This window comes from Trachypithecus francoisi, unplaced genomic scaffold (assembly GCF_009764315.1).
Source record: "Trachypithecus francoisi isolate TF-2019V2 unplaced genomic scaffold, Tfra_2.0 Lachesis_group12, whole genome shotgun sequence".
In the NCBI taxonomy this organism is placed as follows: domain Eukaryota; kingdom Metazoa; phylum Chordata; class Mammalia; order Primates; family Cercopithecidae; genus Trachypithecus; species Trachypithecus francoisi.
This window is the reverse complement of record NW_022681457.1, coordinates 2134782-2158463: the sequence shown is the minus strand read 5'-3', so window position 1 is coordinate 2158463 and position 23682 is coordinate 2134782. Positions and strand designations below refer to the sequence as shown.

The following is a 23682-nucleotide window of genomic DNA, read 5'->3' as shown; positions in this document are numbered from 1 at the left end:
CGATACATACAATAAAATAAAAAATTAAAATGAAAAAGATTAACAAATAAAACAGATGCTATTCCATGTTCATTTGCTTTCCCCATTCTACACACTTTCTTGCACCTTGCTTTCCCTCCCTCTGTTTTTTTTTTTTTGGAGACAGGATGTCCCTCTGTCGCCCAGGCTAGAGTGCAGTGGTGTGATCTCTGCTCACTGCAGCCTCAACTTTCCAGTCTCAAGTGATCCTCCCACCTCATCCTCCTAAGTAGCCAGGACCACAGATGTGTGTCAGCATGCCTGATTAATTTTTGTATTCTTTTGTAGAGATGAGCTTTTGAAATGTTGTCCAGGCTGGTCTCGAACTTTTTTCTTTTTTCTTTTTTTTTTTGAGATGGAGTCTCACTCTGTCATCCAGGCTGGAGTGCAGTGGTGCGATATCGGCTCACTGCAACCTCCGTCCTCCAGGTTCAAGCTATTCTCCTGCCTCAGCCTCCCGAGTAGCTGGGATTACAGGTGCCCTCCACCACACCCAACTAATTTTTGTGTTTTTAGTGGAGGTGGGGTTTCACCATGTTGACTGGGCTGGTCTCGAACTCCTGACCTCAAATGATCCACCCACTTTGGCCTCCCAAAGTGTGGGGAAAAGAACGAGAGATCAGTTTGTTACCATGTCTATATAGAAGGAAGTAGACATAAAAAACTCCATTTAGTTCTGTATTTGAGATGCTGTTAATCTGTGACCTTACCTTCAACTTTGTCCTTGCAAGAGACATGTGCAAAGGTGACTTAGGTTAAAAGGATTTTGGGGGGTGCAGAATGTGCTTTGTTAAACAAGTGCCTAAAGGCTGCTTATGGTTAGAGGTCATCAACATTCTCTTAAATCTCAAGAGAGAGAAAAACATTTGTCTCCTGCCCCTCCTTGGGCAATGGAACATCTCCGGGTAACACCCATTGTGCGTTCTGTTTACTGAGCAAGGAGAAAACCACCTTTAGGAATAAGGTGGGGCTTGCTGGAGCAATACTGCTAAAAGGTTTATGGAGATGTTCGCATATGCATCTCAAGGCACAGCATTTTCCTTTAAACTTATTCATGTCACAGGGATTTTTGTCCATATGTCTTACTGCTGATTTCCTCCCTACCATAATCCTATTATCCAGTCACTCCCTTATCTTTTTGATGGTAAAGATAATTATCAATAAATACTAAGGGAACTCAGAGGCCGGTGCCGGCGTGGGTCCTCTGTAAGCTGAGCGCCGGTCCCCTGGGCCCCGCTTTTCTTTCTCTACACTTTGTCTCTGTGTTTTACTCCTTTTCTCAAGTCTTTCGTTTCCACCTAAGGAGAAACACCCACAAGTGTGGAGGGGCAGGCCACCCCTTCACCAAAGTGCTGGGATTATAGACATGAGCCACTGCGCCTAGCCTCGAACTCTTGAGCTTAAGCAATCCTCCTGTCTCAGCCTCCCAGAGTGCTGGGATTACAGGTGTGTGCACCACTGTGCCTGGCCTCCCTCTATACTTTTGTGACCACCTAATTTTTATTGTTTTGGATAAAAGGTCTCACTCTGTTCCCTAGGCTGGAGTGCGGCAGTGGCACAATCACAGCTCACTATAACCTTGAACTCCAGAGCTCCAGTGATCCTCCTGTCTTGGCCTCCAAAAGTGTTCGAATTACAATTGTGAGCCACTGAGCTCAGCCTGATTTATTATTGCAATTTACATTTCTTTCATCTAATTCCTCACTTTTCCTAATGCATGCATACATACACATATATCTCCCTCCACAGCACTTTCTGCTTTGTGACAATAAGTTACAAGCCAGATAACCCACTTAGCCTACTTGTATATTATGTTTAGTATTTATTGACCGTGTCCACCTGCTAGAATATCAGTGCCAGCAGAGAAGGGATTTTCATCTGTTTTGCTCATGTTTTTCTCATCTGTTTTTCTTTGTCTTTTTTTCTTTTTCTTTTTTTTTTTTTTTTGAGACAGAGTCTGGCTCTGTCGCCCAGGCTGGAGTGCGGTGGCCGGATCTCAGCTCACTGCAAGCTACGCCTCCCAGGTTCACGCCATCCGCCTCCCAGGTTCACGCCATTCTCCTGCCTCCGCCTCTCAAGTAGCTGGGACTACAGGCGCCCGCCTCGTCGCCCGGCTAGTTTTTTGTATTCTTTAGTAGAGACGGGGTTTCACCGTATTAACCAGGATGGTCTCGATCTCCTGACCTTGTGATCCGCCCTCCCAAAGTGCTGGGATTACAGGTTTGAGCCCCCGCGCCCGGCCGTCTTTTTTTCTTTTTATGCTTTGTCGCCCAGGCTGGAGTGCAGTGGCGCGATCTTGGTTCACTGCAACGTCTGCCTCTTAGGTTCAAGCGATTCTCCTGTCTCAGCCACTCAAGTAGCTGGGATTGCCGGTATGTACCACCATGCCCCACTAATTTTTGTATTTTTAGTTGAGATGAGGTTTCACCGTGTTGGCCAGGCTGGTTTCGAATTCCTGGCCTTGAGAGATCCACCCGCTTCAGCCTTCCAAAGTGCTGGGATTCCAGGAGTGAGCCACTGTGCCCAGCTCCTCATCTGTTTTTCTCAGTGTTTGATAAATATTCGTCAGATAAGTCAACACAACGATCCCATGTCGGCTCACGAGCATCCGTCTCCTTCTATTTGATGTCTCTCAACCTTCTGTTCTGTGGATGTGGTTTGTTGAATGACTGAAGAAATGAATCACCAAGTGGACAAATGCCCAACTGAAGACTGGATTTTATCCTGAGAGAAACCAGGGGCTGTTCAGAGAGTAGGGGTGGCCCAGTTCCATCTGTGCTTTGAAATATTCCAGACTCTTCTGAAGTTTGGGATTTTTTTTTTTTTTTTTTTGAGACAGAGTCTTGCTTTGTCACCAGGCTGGCGTGCAGTGGTGTAATCTTGGCTCACTGTAACCTCCGCCTTCTGGGTTCAAGTGATTCTCCTGCCTCAGCCTCCGGAATAGCATGTGCCATTAGTCCCGGCTATTTTTTTTTTTTTTTTTTTTAGAAGAGACAGGGTTTTGCCATGTTGGCCAGGCTGGTCTGGAATTCCTGGTCTCCAGCGATCCACTTGCCTTAGTCTCCCAAAGTGTTGGGATTACAGGCGTAAGCCACCATGCCCGGCCAGAAGTCTGGGATTTTGCATGTGCTATTCTCTTTGTCTGGAATATTCTTTCCCTGGGATTGGTCCAACTCCTTCATATCCCAGCTCTGATGCCTCCTCCTCCAGGAAGCTCTCCCTGTCCCCCAAGCCTGGTCAAGCATCCCTTCCGAGCTCCCCCATCCCAGCCCTGCCCACTCTGTATCGTCACTATCTGTCTTCCCCACTGAACTTTGAGTCCCAGCAGAACAGGGCCAGAACTGTCTTGGTCACCGCTGGGTCCCTGGTATCACCCATCGCAGGGCCCAACACTGGGCTCAGAATAAATGACTGTCCCTTGAAGGAAATGTCTAGTTGGAGAGAGCCGAGTGCAGGAGTAGCCATGGTGTCTGATAGGAGATGCAGACCAGGATCGGAAACATCTGAGTTCAGATTTCTTGCTTAGGCCTGGGGTTTGGGCCACAGCAAACCTCATTACCCTTATCTGCTTCCAAATCAGGAAAATGGGAGTGTGAGCTGGTCTCCTGGATTAGTGGGGATAAAACCGTGTCTGCCAGCACAGCTAACAGAGAAAGAAGCCTCTCTGTCTGTTGCCTCAGGGCTTCGCACGCCTCCTTTGACTGTTTCCACATTGTGTCCTGGGCTCCTTCTTATCTTTCAGATCTCAGTGCACATGTCCCTTCCTTCCAGTGGCTGTGCTGTCCACTCTGTCACTCACAGGATGCTTTTGCTCTCTCCCAACACTTAGTTCCAGCTGACAGCCCAAGTTTCTTGTCTTGTCTCTCAGCACTAGAATGCAAGCTCTAGCAGCCAAGGAATTTTGTGGGGTTTTTTGTTTGTTCCTTTGTTTGTTTGTGATACAGAGTCTAGCTCTGTTGCCCAGGCTGGAGTGCAATGGTGTGATCTCAGCTCACTGCAACCTCTGCCTCCCAGGTTCAAGTGATTCTCCTGCCTCAGCCTCCCGAGTATCTGGGATTACAGGCATGCACCACCACACCCGGCTAATTTTAGTATTTTTAGTAGAGATGGCTTTTCACCATGTTAGCCAGGCTGGTTTTGAACTCCTTACTTCAAGTGATCCACCCGCCTCAGCCTCCGAAATTGCTGGGATTACAAGCATGAGCCACTGCACCCAGCCAAGCCCAAGTTTATTGTCTTGTCTCTCCACTCTAGCAACCAAGGAATTTTTTGGTTTTTTTTGTTTTTGTTTTTGTTTTTGTTTTGATACATAGTCTTGCTCTGTTGCCCAGGCTGGAGTGCAGTGGTGCCATCTTGGCTCACTGTAACCTCTGACTCCTGGCTTCAAGCAATTCTCCTGCCTGAGTCTCCCAAGTAGCTGGGACTACAGCCGCCTGCCACCATGCCCAACTAATTTTTGTATTTTTGGGAGAGACAGGGTTTCAACATTTTGGCCAGGACGGTCTCCATCTCCTGACCTTGTGATCCGCCCATTTTGGCCTCTCAAAGTGCTGGGATTACAGGCATGAGCCGCCCGTGCCTGGCCTATTTTCATGTTTTTAAAGACAAGTTCTCACTATGTTGCCCCAGACGGAGTCCAGTGGCTAATCTTGGGCACGAGCATAGCTCACTGCAGCCTTGAACTCCTGGTCTCAAGGCATCCTCCTGCTTTAGCCTCCCAAGTACCTGGGACTACAGGTGCATGCCACTGCATCCAACTTGTTCTTCAATAATAATAACAATAATAGCAGTCGTAGTAGTAGTATTTGACTTTCTTCTGAAAGGCATTTTTGTTAGAAACAAAAGAAGAGAGAAAGAACAAAAATTTTTAAAGCACAAAGAAATAACTTTTTTTTTATTTTTTATTTTTTGAGATGGAGTCTCGCTCTGTAACCCAGGCTGGAGTGCAGTGGTGAGATCTCGGCTCCCCACAACCTCTGTCTCCTGGGTTCAAGCAATTCTTCTGCCTCAGCTTCTTGAGTAGCTGGGATTATAGGCATGTGCTGCGACACCCACCTAGGTTTTGTATTTTCAGTAAGGACAGTGTTTCGCCATGTTGGCCAGGCTGGTCTTGAACTCCTGACTTCAAGTGATCTGCCCACGTCACCTCCCCAAGTGGTAGGATTACAGGCGTGAGCCACTGCGCCCGGCCATACTATCTCATTTGAACCCTTGCAACACTCAGTGTGGTATGACTTATTATTACTCCCATTTACACATATGAAGACTGAGTCTCACAGAGGTTGTAAATTACCTGAGGCCTCACAGCCTCAGGAAGCTTCTGGCATTACCACTACAATCTTTGAGCAAGTGTGAAAGCCTGAAATGTCACAGAACAGGCTAGAGATGGGAAAAGAATGAGGATTTCAACACTGTCAGATGGAGTAAGGAATCATGATTCATTGTTAACCTCCCAAACGGCCACTAACAGAGAATTTGGGGAGGCAGCAGAGTGGGTGCGGTTAGAGGCTTGGGACAGGGACATGCAAGTGGCATCCTCTCTAAGTGTGGCCTCAAGGTGAATGACTTCCTCTGCCTCTGGGATTCAAGCGATTCTCCTGCCTCAGGCTTCCAGTAGCTAGGATTACAGGCACGTGCCACCACACCGGGTAATTTTTGTATTTTTAGTAGAGACGGGGTTTCACCATGTTGGCCGGGCTGGTCTCGACCTCCTGACCTCAAGTGATCCGCCCTCTTCACCTCCCAAAGTGGTGAGATTACAGGCGTGAGCCACGGCTCCCTAAATAAATACATTAATTTTATTTAAATCTTACAGCAATCATATGAGACAAAAGCTTTTATCACCTGCACTTTACATTCGAGGAATTAAAGTTGTCAGAGGCAACTAAAAACCAAACTCAGGGCTGAGGAGTTCCAAAGCTGAGTTGATTTGCAGATGAATCACCCGAGGACCACCTGAGCTTTCTAGCGACCCTCGCACCAAGGAACGAACTCCTGTGGTTTAAGGGCTCCAACCCACAACCCAATTCCTTTGGTGGGAAACAGCACCCCCCAAGGCCCCGCCCCTTCCTGGCCCCGCCCCGTCTTCTCCGGGCCCCGCCCCCGGAGATGGGTTTTATTATTCGGCCTTCTCTGGGCGACCTGGCCCATCTCGGGTATCAGCCCCACCCCTACTCGCCCAGGCGCCGAAAGCTCTGCAGCCAATCGGCGCCCGCAGGTCGGTCCCCGCCTTCTCAAACCCCGCCCCGCTACCCTTACTCCTGGCAGCTTCCGCTAAACCGGCTCAGAGCCACGCGGCACGCGCGGAGGTTGTCTCCGTGCTGGTGACCGCTGCTCCAGGGCATCAGACCACCGCCTTCCGTACACAGGCGCCCGCATCCCACCCTCCTGGACTTAAAAGCCTGGGTCGCCTGGTCCCGGGGCTCCGCTTCCCGGCCCCAGATTCTGGCGCCCCAGCCCTCCATGCCCAAGACCCAGGCACCCGGGGTCCCAGCCTCCCGGATCCAGGCGTCCCGGATCTGCGCCACCAGAACCTAGCCTCCTGCAGACCTCTGCCATCTGGGCGCACTCAACCTCCTGGAACCAAGGGCCCCACGCCCCACCCAGAGAAACTCTCGTATTCCCAACTCCTAGGGCCAAGGAACCCAGGCGCTCTGAACTCCCAGTTTTCGAGCATCTGGCACACGGGGCAGAGCAGAGAAGCCCCAGCGCCCAGCCTGGGAAATAAACACTCCAGCTTCCAAGAGTCAAGGAACTTCAGTGCTGTGAATTCACAACTCTAAGGAGCCCTCCAAAGTTCCAGTCTCCAGGTGCTGTTACTCAACTCAGTCCTAGGAACGTCGGGTCCTGGGAAGGAGCCCAAGCGCTCCCAGCCAGCTTCCAGGCGCTAAGAAACCGCGGTGTGTCCCATCATGGTGGCCGATCCTCCTCGTGGAGACTCCAAGGGGCTCGCAGCGGCGGAGCCCACCGCCATCGGGGGCCTGGCGCTGGCCTCCATCGAGGACCAAGGCGCGGCAGCAGGCGGCTGCTGCGGTTCCCGGGACCGGGTGCGCCGCTGCCTTCGAGCCAACCTGCTTGTGCTGCTGACGGTGGTGGCCGTGGTGGTCGGCGTGGCGCTGGGGCTGGGGATATCGGGGGCCGGAGGTGCGCTGGCGTTGGGCCCGGAGCGCTTGAGCGCCTTCCTCTTCCCGGGCGAGCTGCTGCTGCGCCTGCTGCGGATGATCATCTTGCCGCTGGTGGTGTGCAGCTTGATCGGCGGCGCCGCCAGCCTGGACCCCGGCGCGCTCGGCCGCCTGGGCGCCTGGGCGCTGCTCTTTTTCCTGGTCACTACGCTGCTGGCGTCGGCGCTCGGAGTGGGCTTGGCGCTGGCGCTGCAGCCGGGCGCCGCCTCCGCCGCCATCAACGCCTCGGTAGCGGCCGCTGGCAGTGCCGAAAATGCCCCCAACAAGGAGGTGCTCGATTCGTTCCTGGATCTTGCGAGGTCAGACCCTGCTCCCTTGGGAGGTGGGGAAGAGTGTTAGGGATGGCGGGAGTGGCCACGTGGGCAGGACGGAGCTTTGGGGCAGCTAGAGCCGAGACTTCCCTCTAGAGTCTTAGGAAAACTCGACGGGATATTGCGGCGAGCTCCAGCCCTCGGGAGTGCAAGTCTCGTGTCCTGGGGAAGGGGGTTTCTAAATTTGGGGGCCTGGGTACATAAGTGGGGTCTTAGAGGGAGAAGAAAGTGATGTGGAGAGACACAGGAGGGTCTGCCTAGGGGAGAAAGATACTGTGAGGGGAGGGGACCCCAGGAGGAAATTTTGGGGAGGGAATCTTTGCGTGGTCAAGGGCCCCAAGATGGGGCTTCTAGATAAAATTTGGGGCCAGGGTCGGAGAGTTTGGCATCCCTGCCTAAGGAGCCCCTGGAGGATCTGATCTGAGTAACTCCCACCAGGCCCTCTTCCCAGCCCTGGGGCACCCCCACACCACTTGTCACTCGGACATAACTAGGTTCTGCTTTCGGGCTCCACTTCCCGCCCACTTCAGCTGGGGCCTGGCGGCTTCCCCTTTATCTTTCAGATCAGCCCTGCCACCCCTGCCTTTCCCTCCCGTTTATTCCTCTGTCTGGGCCACCCCCTAGCAGGCAGCCCAGAAGAGCACCAGTTAGAAAGGGGAGCCCATTCTTTTCCTTCTCCTGGCCTCTGCCGGGCACCCCCAAGAATGGCCTCCCCCACTTTGAGGAGGGCGGGGGAGCAGAGGCCCTGATGCCCTTGCCTTTAGGGCTTGCTGATTCAGTGTCTCCAGGTTGGGGACTTCCTGGAAGTTGAGGGGAGGAAATGATGAGTCATGGAACAGGGTTTCCCCAGCTTCTGGGGTGTCAGTGCAGGCTGAGATGGGAGACTGGGGCAGGCTTGATGTCCCGAGTTGCAGCCTGGGAGCACCTTCTGGCCAGGGGAGATTAGCTGGGTCCTGGCCCAGCCTCTGGGCCTGGGTGGTACAGGCCTACCTTCAGGTAGGCACACCCACTCCAAGGCTGTTTATGAGCACAGGCCTCTCCTGCGTGTTAAACACAGCTGTAGCTCACACTTGGCCAGCCACACAGGCTTATAACCAAATGACACACAGCTGGACACAGGCACACAGACACTCAGCTGAGGCTGTAACATCTCGACAAAAACACATGGCCAGATACCAGCACTCATACACACGCTCACTGTGTCATACCATTCCTGTAGCACAGCTGTTCGGTGATGCTGCCAGCCACGCCAACATCTAAACACAGGCTCAAGAGCACACAATACACACTCACATACACACCTATGTGGTCACACACCAATAAACTCATGCTTTTTTTTTTTTTTTTTTTTGAGACAGTCTATCGCTCAGGCTGGAGTGCAGTGGCGTGATCTTGGCTCATTGCAACCTCCACCTCCTGGGTTCAAGTGATTCTCATGCCTCAGCCTTCCGAGTAGCTGGGATTAAAGGGGTGCGCCATCACGCCTGGATAATTTTTGTGTTTTTAGTAGAGATGGGGTTTCGCCATGTTGGCCAGGCTGGTCTCAAACCCCTGACCTCAGGTGATCTGCCCACCTCAGCCTCCCAAATGGCTGGAATTAACTGGCGTGAGACACCACACCCGGCCAAATTCATTACTATACCATGACATTATTTTACTCTATCATGACGCGTGGCTGGCCATCCGTGGGCATTGTCCCATACTGCTGAATCTTAACCCGCACCCAAACCGATAACATTTGACAGATTGTATATGGACACATGGCATTGGCTGTACACCGGTCATTGGTGAGAGGGAGCATGCGGAGTGGTTGGGGCTATGGATCCAGCTGGCTGGGTTCAAATCCCAGCTCTGCCATTTCCCAGCTGGGCAATTTTCTTTACCTTCTGGGCCTCAGCTTCCTTTTCTATAAAATGGGGGTAATAGTGCTTATTCCCAAGGCTGTCATAAGGATGAAATGGGTTAATTTGTGTAAAGTACAGGCCAAAATGCCTGCCTGCCACACAGTAGGTGCTGTAGATGCCTTAGCTGCTGTATATATTTTTTGAGAGTCTCACTCTGTCCCAGGCAGGAATGAAGTGGCGTGATCTTGGCTCACTGCAGCTTCAACCTCCTTGGGCTCAAGTGGTCCTCCCACCTCAGCCTCCAGAGTAGCTGGAACTACAGGCACACGCCACCACGCCTGGCTAATTTTTGTATTTTTTGTAGAGACACAATTTCGTCATGTTGCCCAGGCTGGTTTTCAACTCCTGGCTCAAGCGATCTGCCTGCCTTGGCCTCCCAAAGTGCTGGGATTCCAGGCAAGCGCCTTGGCCTTAGCTACTGTTTTCATCTCAAGGCAGACACTGTCAAACAAGAGTAAGAGTAGCCTTGTAAACACAGATGCATATTCATGAGATATGAAGCCGTCCCTTGTCTCCCTTCCTGCCACCGCCTCCCAACACACCCAGATCCTCCCCCATGCTCTCAGAGGCGCTGGCCCGACCTCCAGGAGGAAGTGGATGATGCAAGCCGTCCGGGTTATTAAGTTTGCTGCATGGGGTGGAGCTGAGGCCCAGGGCGACCTCCTGACCTCCCCTGGCCTGCCGTGGGAGGCTAGCATTCCTCACCCCGAATGACTTCCCACATCCTGCAAAGGGGTGCAAGTCTAGTTCCAAACCTGCCGGGCTGAGGCATGAGTAGGGACTGCGTTTGGGTGCAGATGAGGCCCCAAAGCTTCCACTCACTGCCTTAAAACGCCAACCCAGCCTCTCAGACAATGCCGCCCTCCCGCTATGGTATCTAATAACCCTCTGTGTCTCTGTCTCTGCAGAAATATCTTCCCTTCCAACCTGGTGTCGGCAGCCTTTCGCTCAGTGAGTCCTCAGGGGTGTCCTGAGGGGTCGGGGGTGGACAGGGAGGGATGCCAGCCAGGGGGAGCCATTGCTACCTGATTTTGGTTAGTGCCTGGAAAAATGCACGTGCAATGAGAATACAGGCTGAGAGCCTCCTGTGAGTTTTAATTCTAGCTGTGTGACTCTGGGCAAATGTGTTTACCTCTCTGAGCCTCAGTTTTTCACCTCTGGAAAATGGGGGTATTGATCATCCTGCCTCAGTGGGGTTGCCAGCAGATGAAATGAGATCACATTGAAAGGATATGGAAGGGCAGGCTTTGAGCATTGTTAACTTGGCATGGGGTTGGGGGACCCTGGTGACAATGGACACTGACTCTTCCCAACCCCACCTACAGTACTCTACCTCCTATAAAGAGGGGAATATCACCGGAACCAGGGTGAAGGTAAGAGCAGTGGGAGGCACTGGGGGCTCTCCCTCTTTGCCCATTGCTGCAATTTTTTGGTTTTATTTCTGCCTCAGTCTTTACTGTGGAATTTGATTGACACTCTGCTGTCCTTCCCCAATTTCTGTCTTTTCTGCCTTCTGGATAAGTCTCTACTTTGTCCCCTCTTTTCTTGCCCCAGGCTGGTCTTCCTTTCCTGGTCCAGGCTCTTCCTTTCTCCCATTATCCCTCATCCCCAAACCCCATTCCATGCTGCCCCCTCTCTGCCCTGTCCATCCACCCTCAACCTGCTCAACCTGGCAAGCAGCCAGAGGTTTTTGTTGTTTCTGTTACTGTTGTTTTTCTGAGACAGGATCTCTCTCCATCATTCAGGCTGGAGTACGGTGGCATGATCACAGCTCACTGCAGTCTTGATCTCCTGGGCTCAAGTGATCCTTCCCACCTCAACCTTCCCAGTAGCTGGGACTATAACACACCTGGCTAATTTTTGTATCTTTTTTTTTTTGAGACGGAGTCTTGCTCTGTCGCCCAGGCTGGAGTGCAGTGGCCGGATCTCAGCCCACTGGAAGCTCCACCTCCCGGGTTTACGCCATTCTCCTGCCTCAGCCTCCCGAGTAGCTGGGACTACCGGCGCCTGCCACCATGTCCGGCTAATTTTTTTTTTTTATGTGTTTAGTAGAGACGGGGTTTCACCGTGTTAGCCAGGATGGTCTTGATCTCTGGACCTCGTGATCCGCCCATCTCGGCCTCCCAAAGTGCTGGGATTACAGGCTTGAGCCACTGCGCCCGGCCTAATTTTTGTATCTTTTATAGAGACTGAGTTTTGCTATGTTGCCCAGGCTGGTCTTGAACTCTTGGGCTCAAGTGATCTGCCCACCTTGGCCTCGCAATATGCTGGGATTACAGGCATGAGGCACTGCTCCTGGCCCCGAGGATCTTTTCTTTTTTTTTTTTTTAAGACGGAATTTTGTACTTGTTGTCCAGGCTGGAATGCAATGGCATGATCTCTGCTCACTGCAACCTCCGCCTCCCGGGTTCAAGTGATTCTCCTGCCTCAGCCTCCTGAGTAGCTGACAGGCGTGTGCCACCACGCCTGGCTAATTTTGTATTTTTAGTAGAGATGGGGTTTCTCCATGTTGGTTAGGGTGGTTTCTCGAACTCCCCACCTCAGGTGATCCACCCACCTCAACCTCCCAAAGTGTTGCGATTACAGGTGTGAGCCACCACGTTTGGCCAGAGGATCTTTTCAAAACACAAATGTGACCCTATCTCTGCAGTACCCAGAGCCCTGCCATGTGCCCCAGTGCCCTCAGGAGAAAGTCCAGTCTCCTTGCTACAGTCTATGACCAAGGGGTCCCTGTGAGGTCAAACCCCTGCCAGCCCTCCCGGCTGCCCAGCCTCAACTAGTGACCCTGCCCAGGTCATTCTACTCTAGCTACAGTAGATTATGGCTCTTCTTTGAATGCCCAAGTTGCACTCATTTCTAGGCTGTTGCACATTCTGCTTCCTCTCTCTAGATCCTTTTACCACCCTTCTTTACCTGGTTCACTCCTCCTGTCCTCCAGGTCTCAGCTCAGATGCCCCTTCCTCCAGGAAATCCCCCCGACTGCCCCCTACTCCCCAAGCTGGCACTGCTCTCTCTCGGTTCCCACACTCCCCTGAGCTCCCTTATTCCAGCCCCACCTACTCTGGACCATCCCTGATGACTAATATATTTCCCCTGGACCTGGACTGGAAGCCTTGGGAGGAAGGGGTCCGAGGGCTGCCATGTCTCTGCTGGGTCCCAGTGGTGCCCAGGACTGGCCCTCAGTGACTGTGCAAGTAGACTTAGTGTCCCTTCCACCCCGATCTGTTCCTTGCCTACAGGTGCCTGTGGGGCAGGAGGTGGAGGGCATGAACATCCTGGGCTTAGTAGTGTTTGCCATTGTCTTTGGTGTGGCACTGCGGAAGCTGGGGCCTGAGGGGGAGCTGCTTATCTGCTTCTTCAACTCCTTCAATGAGGCCACCATGGTTCTGGTCTCCTGGATCATGTGGTAGGTGGTGGGAGAGGAGGCTGGGGTGGGTGTGGTTGGAGGGTCGGTCTGCTACCAGAGGCAGGTGTGGGGCATTCTGCGTGGGATGAGGCACCTTCTGTCACTCGTTGGAGCCAGATGGCCTGCATTTAAATCCAGCATTGACCATGCCCTGGCTATGTGATTTTAGGCAAGTGATTTTCTCTCTCTGCTTCAGTTTCCTCATCTATAAAATGGGAACGGCACTTTGGGAGGCCGAGGTGGGTGAATCATTTGAGATCAGGAGTTCAAAACCAGTCTGGACAACATGGTGAAACCCTGTCTCTACTAAAAATACAAAAAAATTAGCCAGGCATGGGGACATGCGCCTGTAATCCCAGTTACTCAGGAGCCTGAGGTACAAGAATCACTGAAGCCTGGGAGGCGGAGGTTGCAGTAAGTGGAGATCGTGCCACTGCCTGGGTGACAGAGGGAAACTCTGTCTCAAGAAGAAAAAAAAAAGTTAATACGGTACACGGAAGGTCTTAGGACAATGCCTGGCTTATTGCGTGTCTACAGTAAATCCTAATAGCTAATATTTATTGGGCATTTTGCTTGTATAACTTCTGGACACTTCCCACTGGCCAGAACTTAGGTATCTAGCCTTCCCTCTCTGTACAAGTGGCTGGGAAAATATGCCTTTCTTCTGTGACTTATAAGAAGGAGCTGGGGAGGTAACTAGTCAGCGATGATTGATGGGCGATCGATGATCGAGTAATCTAGGGAAGTGATGTTGGGAGGCTTTTTTTTTTTTTTTTTGAGACGGAGGCTCGCTCTGTCGCCCAGGCTGGAGTGCAGTGGCGCAATCTCGGCTCACTGCAAGCTCCGTCTCCTGGGTTCAAGCGATTCTCCTGCCTCAGCCTCCCGAGTAGCTGGGATTACAGGCATGCGCCACCATGCTCGGCTAATTTTGTATTTTTAGTAGAGACAGGGGTTTATCCATGTTGGTCAGGCTGGTCTCGAACTCCCGATCTCAGGTGATCTGCCCACCTTGGCCTCCCAAAGTGCTGGGATTATAGGCGTGAGCCACCATGCCCATCCTTGGGAGTCCTCTTGGCTTGGAACCATCCCTGGGATCTTCACAGCAGGAGAGGGTGATAATAACCCCACCTGAAGTTTAGAGATCACTTATTGTCTGTAAAAAGCTTTAGCGCCTTTCAACTGGCATCTCATTGCATCCTCCCAGCATTCCTGTGAGGAATCTGTTGGGTGTTGTGTAATCTGCAATCTGACTCATAGAACCTCCCTCTGGTGGTTGTTGGGAAGATTCAATATCATGTTCAAGGGCACAGCACATCGAAAATGCTTCATACCTGGGAGTTGTTATTAAGACCCGGGCCATGGCCTTTCTACAATTTGTATTTTATTTTATTTATTTATTTAGAGACGGAGTCTTGCTCTGTCGCCCAGGCTGAAGGTGCAGTGGCATGGTCTCAGCTCACTGCAACGTCTGCCTCCCATGGTCAGGTGATTCTCCTGCCTCAGCCTCCTGAGCAGCTGGGACCACAGGAACTCACCATCATGCCCAGCTAATTTTTGTATGTTTAGTAGAGACAGGGTTTTGCCACGTTGGCCAGGCTGGTGTCAAACTCCTGACCTCAAGGGATCTGCCCTCCTCTGCCTCCCAAAGTGCTGGGATTACAGGCATGAGCCACGGCTCCCGGCCTTCAAATTTTTATTTAAAAAATGTTTTTTGGCTGGTTGTGGCACCTCACACCTGTAATCCCAGCACTTTGGGAGGCTGAGGTGGGAGGATTGCTTGAGGCCAGGAGTTAGAGACCAGCCTGGCCAACATGGCGAAAACTCTTCTCTACAAAAAAATACAAATATTAGCTGGGAATGGTGGTGTACACCTTTAATCCTAGCTACTACTCAGGAGGCTGAGGGATGAAAATCACTTGAAACTGGGAGGCAAAGCTTGCAGTGAGCCAAGATTGGACCACTACACTCAAGCCTGGGCAACAGAGCAAGACTCTGTCTAAATAATAATAATAATAGTAATTTAAAAAAATGTTTTTTGAGCTAGGATCTTGCTCTGTCACCTAGGCTGGAGTGCAGTGTGGCGTGATCACAGCTCACTGTAGCCCTGACCTCCTGGGTTCAGGTGATCCTCCCACCTCAGCCTCCTAAGTAGCTGGGACTACAGACCCCAGCTACAAAGCCTAGCTAATTTTTTTCTTTTTAAGAAACTGGGTGGCCAGCTCAGTGGTTCACGCCTATAATCCCAGCACTTTGGGAGGCCGAGGCAGGCACATCATGAGGTCAGGAGATCGAGACCATCCTGGCTAACATGGTAAAATCCTGTCCCTACTAAAAATACAAAAAATTAGCTGGGCGTGATGGCATGCGCCTGTAGTCCCAGCTACTTGGGAGGCTGAGGCAGGAGAATTGCTTGAACCTGGGAGGCGAAGGGTACAGTGAACCAAGATCATCCCACTGCATTGGGTGACAGAGCAAGTCTCTTTAAAAAAAGAAACTGGGTTTTTCCAAGATCAAGATATTGGCAGAAAATAAAATTAAAAAAACATATATTGGCAGAAAATAAAATTTAAAAAAAAGAGAGACAGACATGTTCCCCAGGCTGGTCTTGAACTCCTGGGCTCAAGCGATCTGTCTGACTCCTCCTTCCTTACATCCTGGGATTACAGGCATGAACCACCGTGCCTGGCCTATTTTTATTTTTTGTAAAGACTGGGTCTCACTGTGTTGCCCAAGCTGGTCTCGAGAACTCCCAGGCTCAAGTAATCCTCCTGCTTTGGCCTCCTAAAGTGCTGAGATTATAGGCATGAGCCACTGTGCCCGACCTCTGTATCTTTCATCATCTGCAGAGAGCGTATTGGTTCGAGTCATGCTAGCTGCCATAGCAAAGCAACCCAGGAAGTGTGAATGGCACACACTGATGGACATTTCTTTCTGGCTCACATGTGAAGTCCACATCTGGTGACTGCTTCATGTGGTGATGGAAGTACTGAGACTTTTTTTTTTTTTTTTGAGATGGAGTTTCACTCTTGTTGCCCAGGCTGGAGTGCAGTGGCGCAATCTCGGCTCACAGCAACCTCCGTCTCCCCCGTTCAAGCAATTCTCCTGCCTCAGCCTCCCTAGTAGTTGGGATTACAAGCATGTGCCACCATGCCTGGCTAATTTTGTATTTTTAGCAGAGACAGGGTTTCTCCATGTTGGCCAGGCTAGTCTTGAACTCCCGACCTCAGGTGATCCACCCGCCTCAGCCTCCCAAAGTGCTGGGATTACAGGCATGAGCTATCATGCCCAGCCTGCACAGAGACTTTTATTTCTGGGCTGCTCTACCTTTGAGGGGAAAAGAGAGTATGAGGTTGGCATGGGGGCTTCAGGGGCCAGGCCTGGGAGTGGTGCCCACGCTGAAGCACACATGGCTGGGGCTTCTCCTGACCTCAGGAGAAGGCAGGAAGATGTGGGCAGGGTGCTGAGCCTTTCGCCTGGCCACTGGGCCCGTGGAAGAGGCAATAAGCTATCGCCTGTGTTACCGATCAGGTACGCCCCTGTGGGCATCATGTTCCTGGTGGCCGGCAAGATCGTGGAGATGGAGGACGTGGGTTTACTCTTTGCCCGCCTTGGCAAGTATATTCTGTGCTGCCTGCTGGGCCATGCCATCCACGGGCTCCTGGTACTGCCCCTCATCTACTTCCTCTTCACCCGCAAAAACCCCTACCGCTTTCTGTGGGGCATTGTGACACCGCTGGCCACTGCCTTTGGGACCTCCTCCAGGTACGGACTTGGGGTGGGCTAGGGCGAGATGTTTAAGCTAAGCGGCATGGAGTGGATGAAATTTTCTGTGCCGGGGACATTGGATCTGGGTACAGGGGCCATACTTTGGGAGATCCTCATAAGGTCCTGGATTTGTCCCCACCCTTAAAAAAATAGGAAACAGGCCGGGCGCGGTGGCTCAAGCCTGTAATCCCAGCACTTTGGGAGGCCGAGACGGGCGGATCACGAGGTCAGGAGATCGAGACCATCCTGGCTAACACGGTGAAACCCCGTCTATACTAAAAAAAATACAAAAAACTAGCCGGGCGAGGTGGCGGGCGCCTGTAGTCCCAGCTACTCGGGAGGCTGAGGCAGGAGAATGGCGTGAACCCGGGAGGCGGAGCTTGCAGTGAGCTGACATCCAGCCACTGCACTCCAGCCTGGGCGACAGAGCCAGACTCTGTCTCAAAAAAAAAAAAAGAAAAATAGGAAACGATTGCCTTAGAGATTTATTCCCCCCTTTCTTTTTTTTTTTTTTTTTTTTTTTTTTTTGAGACGGAGTCTCGCTCTGTAGCCCAGGCTGGAGTGCGGTGGCCGGATCTCAGCTTACTGCAAGCTCCGCCTCCCGGGTTTACGCCATTCTCCTGCCTCAGCCTCCCGAGTAGCTGGGACTACAGGCGCCCACCACCTCGCCCGGCTAGTTTTTTGTATTTTTTTAGTAGAGACGGGGTTTCACCGTGTTAACCAGGATGGTCTCGATCTCCTGAGCTCGTGATCCGCCCGTCTCGGCCTCCCAAAGCGCTGGGATTACAGGCTTGAGCCACCGCGCCCGGCCCTATTCCCCCCTTTCTTATACTGCCTCCCCATGGCACTGGGGGCACTCTTTTTTTTTTTTTTTTAATGATTGGGTCTCACTCTGTTGCCCAGGCTGGCGTGTAGTGGTGTGATCCCGGCTCACTGAAACCTCTGCCTCCTGGGTTCAAGTGATTCTCTGCCTTAGCCTCCCAAGTAGCTGGGACTACAAGTGTCCACCATCACACTTAGCTAATTTTTGTGTTTTTAGTAGAGACGGGGTTTCACCATGTTGGCCAGGCTGGTCTCAAACTCCTGGCCTCAAGTGATCCGCCCACCTTGGCCTTCCAAAGTGCTGAGATTACAGCCGCCATGCCCCGCCCCTGGGGGACTCTTAAATTCTGCTCTGATTCAACCTCAGAACTCCTTCCACCCTCTCTCCTGGGTATTTCATTCGTCCCTGCTGGCCCTGTCCCCTTCCAAGACAATAGTAATTCTTAGTGTATTATTGGTGAGAGTCAGCAGGACCCAAATATTAGAATTTAGGTGTGAATTGTGTGGGTATTTTGGGAGGTAGTAGTCTATACTCTCCCAGAGGTTCCAGGACTCATAGATTTTGTAATCCTGGTATTGAGTTCCCTAGTGCTGCCTGCTTGTGGGAAAAGAGCTTAGATATAGCAAGTGAGGGCTGGGGGTGGAGTCTGGACATGGTAGGAAAGAAGGGGATCTAGGTTAGATGGGAGGGCCTTGGACCAAGGGACAGGCTAGGGAGGTGGGCGGGACTTCGGCTGGACAGGTGGTATGGGCAGGATCTGGTGGGCGGGGCTTTGGCTGGGCAAGTGTTGTGGGTGGGCTCTGGGTGGGCGGGGCTTCAGCTGGGTTGGTGGTACGGGTCAGACCTGGAGGGTGGGCAGCCTTTGGCTGGTTGGGTGACAGGGCTTTGCTTAGGCAGGCTTTGGTGGGGATCCACTAGGTGGGGTGGGTGGGGCTTTGGCTGGTTGGGATGGGGTTCTCGGGGCCTCTCCTGGGCGGGACCTGGAGGGTGGGCGGAGCCCCGTCAGCAGGTTGACCTAACTCAGCTCCCCCATCCCTTGTAGTTCCGCCACGCTGCCATTGATGATGAAGTGCGTGGAGGAGAATAATGGCGTGGCCAAGCACATCAGCCGTTTCATCCTGCCCATTGGCGCCACCGTCAACATGGACGGTGCCGCGCTCTTCCAGTGCGTGGCTGCAGTGTTCATTGCACAGCTCAGCGAGCAGTCCTTGGACTTCGTAAAGATCATCACCATCCTGTGAGTGTCAGGGGGCTATGGATGGGACCCCCCGGACCCCAGTTGACCCCATCTTCTCCCACAACAGAGGCGTCTGCCTAACCTCCTACCTTCTCCCTCAGGGTCACGGCCACAGCGTCCAGCGTGGGGGCAGCGGGCATCCCTGCGGGAGGTGTCCTCACTCTGGCCATCATCCTCGAAGCAGTCAACCTCCCGGCCGACCATATCTCCTTCATCCTGGCTGTGGACTGGCTAGTGTGAGTGTGGGTCTGGAGACTGGGGCAGGGGCCTGGGAAAGAGGATGAGTGAGTGAGAGTCCTTAGAGCCTCTGGATAGAAGAGGAGGAGAAGAAGGAAGGAATTCTGGAGAAAAGGGGGGGAAACTTGAGCATTCCTGAGGGCAAGGAATGGCATCTTTGCGGCTCTAAGAGGAACATCAGAAAAGTAGGGCGTCTGTGTGGTGAATACAGCAGACTCTTCGGCCAGACTGCTCAGGTTCACATCCCAGCTCCAACATTCGCTGTTATGCCCTCGGGAAGTGCTTAATCTCCTGTGTCTCAGTTTCTCCATCTGTAAAATGGGGAGAAGAACAGTCTCTCCCTAAGGATTAGATAACAGACACACCTCCCTTAGAGTAACCCCCAGTAAGCAGTAATTGCTACATAATTATTTGCTATCATGATTAAGCTATTAAGAGTATAAAGATTGGAAAGCAGCCAGGCACAGTGGCTCACGCCTGTAATCTCAACATTTTGGGAGGCCCAGGCAGGTGGATCATTTGAGGTTAGGAGTTGGAGACCAGCCCGACCAACATGGTGAAACCCCGTCTCCACTAAAAATACAAAAAAATTAGCTGGTATGGTGGTATATGCCTGTGATCTCAGCTACTCAGGAGGCTAAGGCAGGAGAATCGTTTGAACCCAGGAGGTGCAGGTTGCAGTGAGCCAAGACTGTGCCACTGCACTCCAGCCTGGGCAACAGAGTGAGATCCTGTCTCAAAAAAATATTCTGGAATTAATTATTGGCAATGGTTACACAAGTCTGAATATACTAAAAAATACCAAGATGGATACTTTTAAAAGGTTAATTTTATGGTAGGTGAATGATACTTTAATTTTTTTTTGAGACACGGTCTCACTCTGTCGCCCAGGCTGGAGTGTAGTGATGTGATCATGGTTGTAATCACTGCAGCCTCCACCTCCCAGGCTCAAGTGATCCTCCTGCCTCAGCCTCCTGAGTAGCTGGGACTATAGGTATGCACTACCATGCCTGGCTAATTTTTTTCCTCCACCTCCCAGGCTCAAGCAATCCTCCTGCCTCAGCCTGCTGAGTAGCTGTTACTATAGGTGTGCACTACCATCCCTGGCTAATTTTTTTTTTTTTTTAATCTATATGGAGATGGGATCTCACTCTATTGCCCAGGCTGACTCCAACTCTTAATTTTTACTTTTTAGATTCCAGGGGGAGAGAGGCAGGAGGCTTAGGCCTTGGCCCTTTCCTTCCCTGTCACCCTGTCCCCTCCCACTTACTTTGCTGTCATTTCTACCCCTTTAGTGACCGGTCCTGTACCGTCCTCAATGTGGAAGGTGACGCTCTGGGGGCAGGACTCCTCCAAAATTACGTGGACCGTACGGAGGTGAGAAGCACAGAGCCCGAGTTGATACAAGTGAAGAGTGAGCTGCCCCTGGATCCGCTGCCAGCCCCCACTGAGGAAGGGAACCCCCTCCTCCAACACTGTCGGGGGCCTGCGGGGGATGCCACGGCCGCCTCTGAGAAGGAATCAGTCATGTAAACCCGAGGAGGGACCTTCCCTGCCCTGCTGGAGGTGCTTACTGGACACTGGATTATGAGGAATGGATAGTTGAATGAACTAGGGCTCTGGGGGTCTGCCTGCACACTCTGGGAGCCAGGGGCCCCAGCCCCCTCCTGGACAGGAGATCTGGGATGCCTGGCTGCTGGAGTACATGTGTTCACGAGGGTTACTCCTCAAAACTCCCAGTTCTCACTCATGTCCCCAACTCAAGGCTAGAAAACAGCAAGATGGAGAAATAATGTCCTGCTGCCTACCCACCATGACCTGCCTGGCCTTACCTGTGTCAGGGAGCAGGTCACAGGTCACCATGGGGAATTCTAGTCCCATTGGGGGGATGTTTCAACACCATGCTGGTTATTTTGGCGGCTGTAGTTGTTGAGGGGAATGTGTGTGTGTGCACGTGTGTATATGTGTTCTGTGACCTCCTGTCTCCACAGTACGTCACACCATGTCCCCAAATCCCCTATTCCCTCCACAATAATAGAAATACTCCCAAGGACTCTGGGGAGAGGCTGGGGACAAATACCTGCTGTCATTCCAGAGGACACTTTTTTAGCAATAAAATTGAGTGTCAACTATTTAATCAGGTGTTGTTGAGAATTTGACTTAAAGAACTAGCCACTACAATGACAGTATCTGCTCATCAAGAAACACCACTGGGCTGGATGTGGGGGCTCACACCTCTAATCCCAGCACTTTGAGATTGCTCCAGGCCAGGAGTTCAAGACAAGCCTGGGCAACATAGTGAGACGTCGTCTCTACAAAAAAATATATAAAAATTAAAGCCGAGCACAGTGGCTCACGCCTGTAATCTCAGCACTTTGGGAGGCTGAGGTGGGCAAATCACGAGGTCAGGAGTTCAAGATCAGCCTGGCCAACATGGTGAAACCCTGTCTCTACTAAAAATACAAAAATTAGCCGGGCATGGTGGCAGGTTCCTGTAGTCCCAGCTACTCAGGAGGCTGAGGTAGGAGAATTGCTTGAACCCTGGAGGCAGAAGTTACAGTGAGCCGAGATTGCACCACTGTACTCCAGCCTGGGCGAAAGAACAAAACTCCCATCTCAAAAACAACAGCAAAAATTAGGCAGGTGCAGTGGTACACCTGTAGTCCCAGCTACTCAGAAGGCTGTGGTGGGGCAGATCCCTTGAGCCCAGGAGTTCAAGGATGCAGTGACCGATGATCGTGCCACTGCACTCTAGGTTGGGCAACAAAAAACGAAGTCTAGCTCTGTTGACTGGGCTGGAGTGCAGTGCAGTGGTACGATCTTGGCTCACTGCAGCCTCCACCTCCCAGGTTCAAGCGATTCTCCTGCCTCAGCCTCCCGAGTAGCTGGGACTACAGGCACCCACCACCATGCCTTGCTAATTTTTGTATTTTTAGTAGAGACCAGTTTCACCACGTTGGCCAGGCTGGTCTCAAACTCTTGGCCTCAAGTGATGCCCCCTCCTCGTCCTCCTAAAATGCTGGGATTACAGGCATGAGCCACCACACCCAGCCAGACCCTGTCTCTTAAACACCACGGGAAACCACAATGAGACACCACTATACATACTAGAATGGCTGAACACAAGACCAAGGGAGGATGGGGAGCAACAGGACTTCTCATCTCTTGGTTGGTGCTCCCTTGGTAGATGGCTGAGTTGTTTTGGAAAATAACTGGGCAGTTTCTTAATAAAGTTAAAAAAAATACAGGCTGGGCACAGTGGCTCATGCCTGTAATCCCAGCACTTTGGAGGCCAAGGTGGATGGATCACCTGAGGTCAGGAGTTCGAGACTATCCTGGCCAACATGGTGAAACCCTATCTCCACTGAAAATACAAAAATTAGCCGGGCGTGGTGATGCATGCCTGTAGTCCAGCTACTTGGGAGGCTGAGGCAGGATAATTGCTTGAACCCGGGAGGCAGAATATTACAGTGAGACAAGATCACACCATTGCACTCCAGTCTGGGTGACAAAAGCAAAACTCTGCTCAAAAAAAAAAAAAAAAAGTGTGTATATATATATATATATATATATATATATTATATATATATATATATATATATATATTTACCATGCAGCTTAGGAGTTGCATTTCTCCCAAGAGAAATGAAAACTTTTTTATACAAAAATGTGTCCACAAATGTGTAGCTGCTATACCCATTGTTGCAAAAATTTGGGAACAAATCCATTTACATTGGTACAATACACTGGTACATTCATATGTACCATAATGGAAGATTACTCAGCAATAAATAAAAGTGATATCGACCTACACTGCAACAGAAATGCATTTCAGATACTTTATTGAGAGAAAGAAGCCAGAGACAGTAAATACTGTATAGTTCCATTTAGAGGAGGGCTAGAAAATGCTCAACTGGTCTATGGTGGGAAATCAGAACAGTGGTGACCTATGGGAATGCATATGGAGCCAGGCACCGTGGTTTCATGCCTGTAATCCCAGCACTTTGGGAGATCGAGGTGGGCAGATTGCTTGAGTCTACTTGAAGCAGGCAGATTGAGACTAGCCTGGGCAACATGGTGAAATCCCTGTCTCTACAAAAAAATACAAAAATTAGCTGGGCATGGTGGTGCTCTTGTAGTCCCAGCTAATCGGGAGGCTGAGGCGGGAGGATTGATTGAGCCAAGGAGATCGAGGCTGCAGTGGGCCATGATCATGCCTCTGCACCCAAGCCTGAGCGACGGTGTAAGACCCTGTCTCAAAAAAAAAAAAAAAAAAAAAAAAAGTATTGATCAGAAGAGAGCACAAAATAACCTTCTATGATAAAGCAAATAGAACCTTCTATGGTAAAGCAAATGTCTCACCTTGATTTGGGTGATGATTCCACAGATGTATGCATTTGGAAAAGTTAATGAACCTGTACAAAAATCATATGCATTTTGCCCTATGTGCATTCCAGTTAAATTTTTTCTACAATCCGGGTGTGGTGGTACGTGCCTGGAGTTTCCACTACTCAAGAGGCTGAGGTGAGAGGGTCACTTGAGCCCAAGGATTCAAGGCTGCAGTGAGCTATGATTATGTGACTGCACTCCAGCCTGGGCAACAGATCGAGACCCTGTCTCAAAAAAATCTGCCCAAGGAGAATTGCTTGAACCCAAGATGTGGAGGTTGCAGTGAGCCAAGATTGCGCCAGTGCACTCAAACCTGGGCAACAGAGCAAGACTGTCTCAAAAGCAACAACAACAAAAATCTACACAACTCATGGTAACAATTTTTTTTCCTTTATGACCACCTACATAGGA

General features: G+C 51.2%; 1 protein-coding gene across 3 annotated transcripts; it reads left to right on the top strand.

The window, feature by feature from the left end:
* Window positions 1–6286: 6286 nt before the first annotated feature.
* On the top strand, window positions 6287–21019 carry SLC1A5 (solute carrier family 1 member 5). 3 transcript variants are annotated; one of them, XM_033223777.1, is made up of 8 exons: window positions 6287–7498; window positions 10323–10365; window positions 10740–10787; window positions 12654–12820; window positions 16349–16582; window positions 18451–18645; window positions 18747–18881; window positions 20178–21019. In XM_033223777.1, the coding sequence occupies exons 1-8, from the start codon at window positions 6930–6932 to the stop codon at window positions 20413–20415; spliced, it is 1629 nt and encodes a 542-aa protein (XP_033079668.1). In that variant the 5' UTR covers window positions 6287–6929; the 3' UTR covers window positions 20416–21019. The 3 variants fall into 3 exon arrangements, with proteins under 3 accessions (XP_033079668.1, XP_033079669.1, XP_033079670.1); XM_033223779.1 differs by lacking the exon at window positions 6287–7498 and adding an exon at window positions 9750–10029 and having other exon boundaries at window positions 20178–21011; XM_033223778.1 differs by lacking the exon at window positions 16349–16582.
* The last annotated feature ends 2663 nt before the right edge of the window (window positions 21020–23682 follow it).

Coding starts and splice junctions, on each gene's coding strand:
- SLC1A5 (XM_033223777.1), top strand. CDS start 6,930: ATGGTGGCCGATCCTCCTCGTGGAGACTCCAAGGGGCTCGCAGCGGCG. Junction 7,499..10,322: donor TCGTTCCTGGATCTTGCGAG/GTCAGACCCTGC, acceptor CTGTCTCTGCAG/AAATATCTTCCCTTCCAACC. Junction 16,583..18,450: donor GCCTTTGGGACCTCCTCCAG/GTACGGACTTGG, acceptor CATCCCTTGTAG/TTCCGCCACGCTGCCATTGA.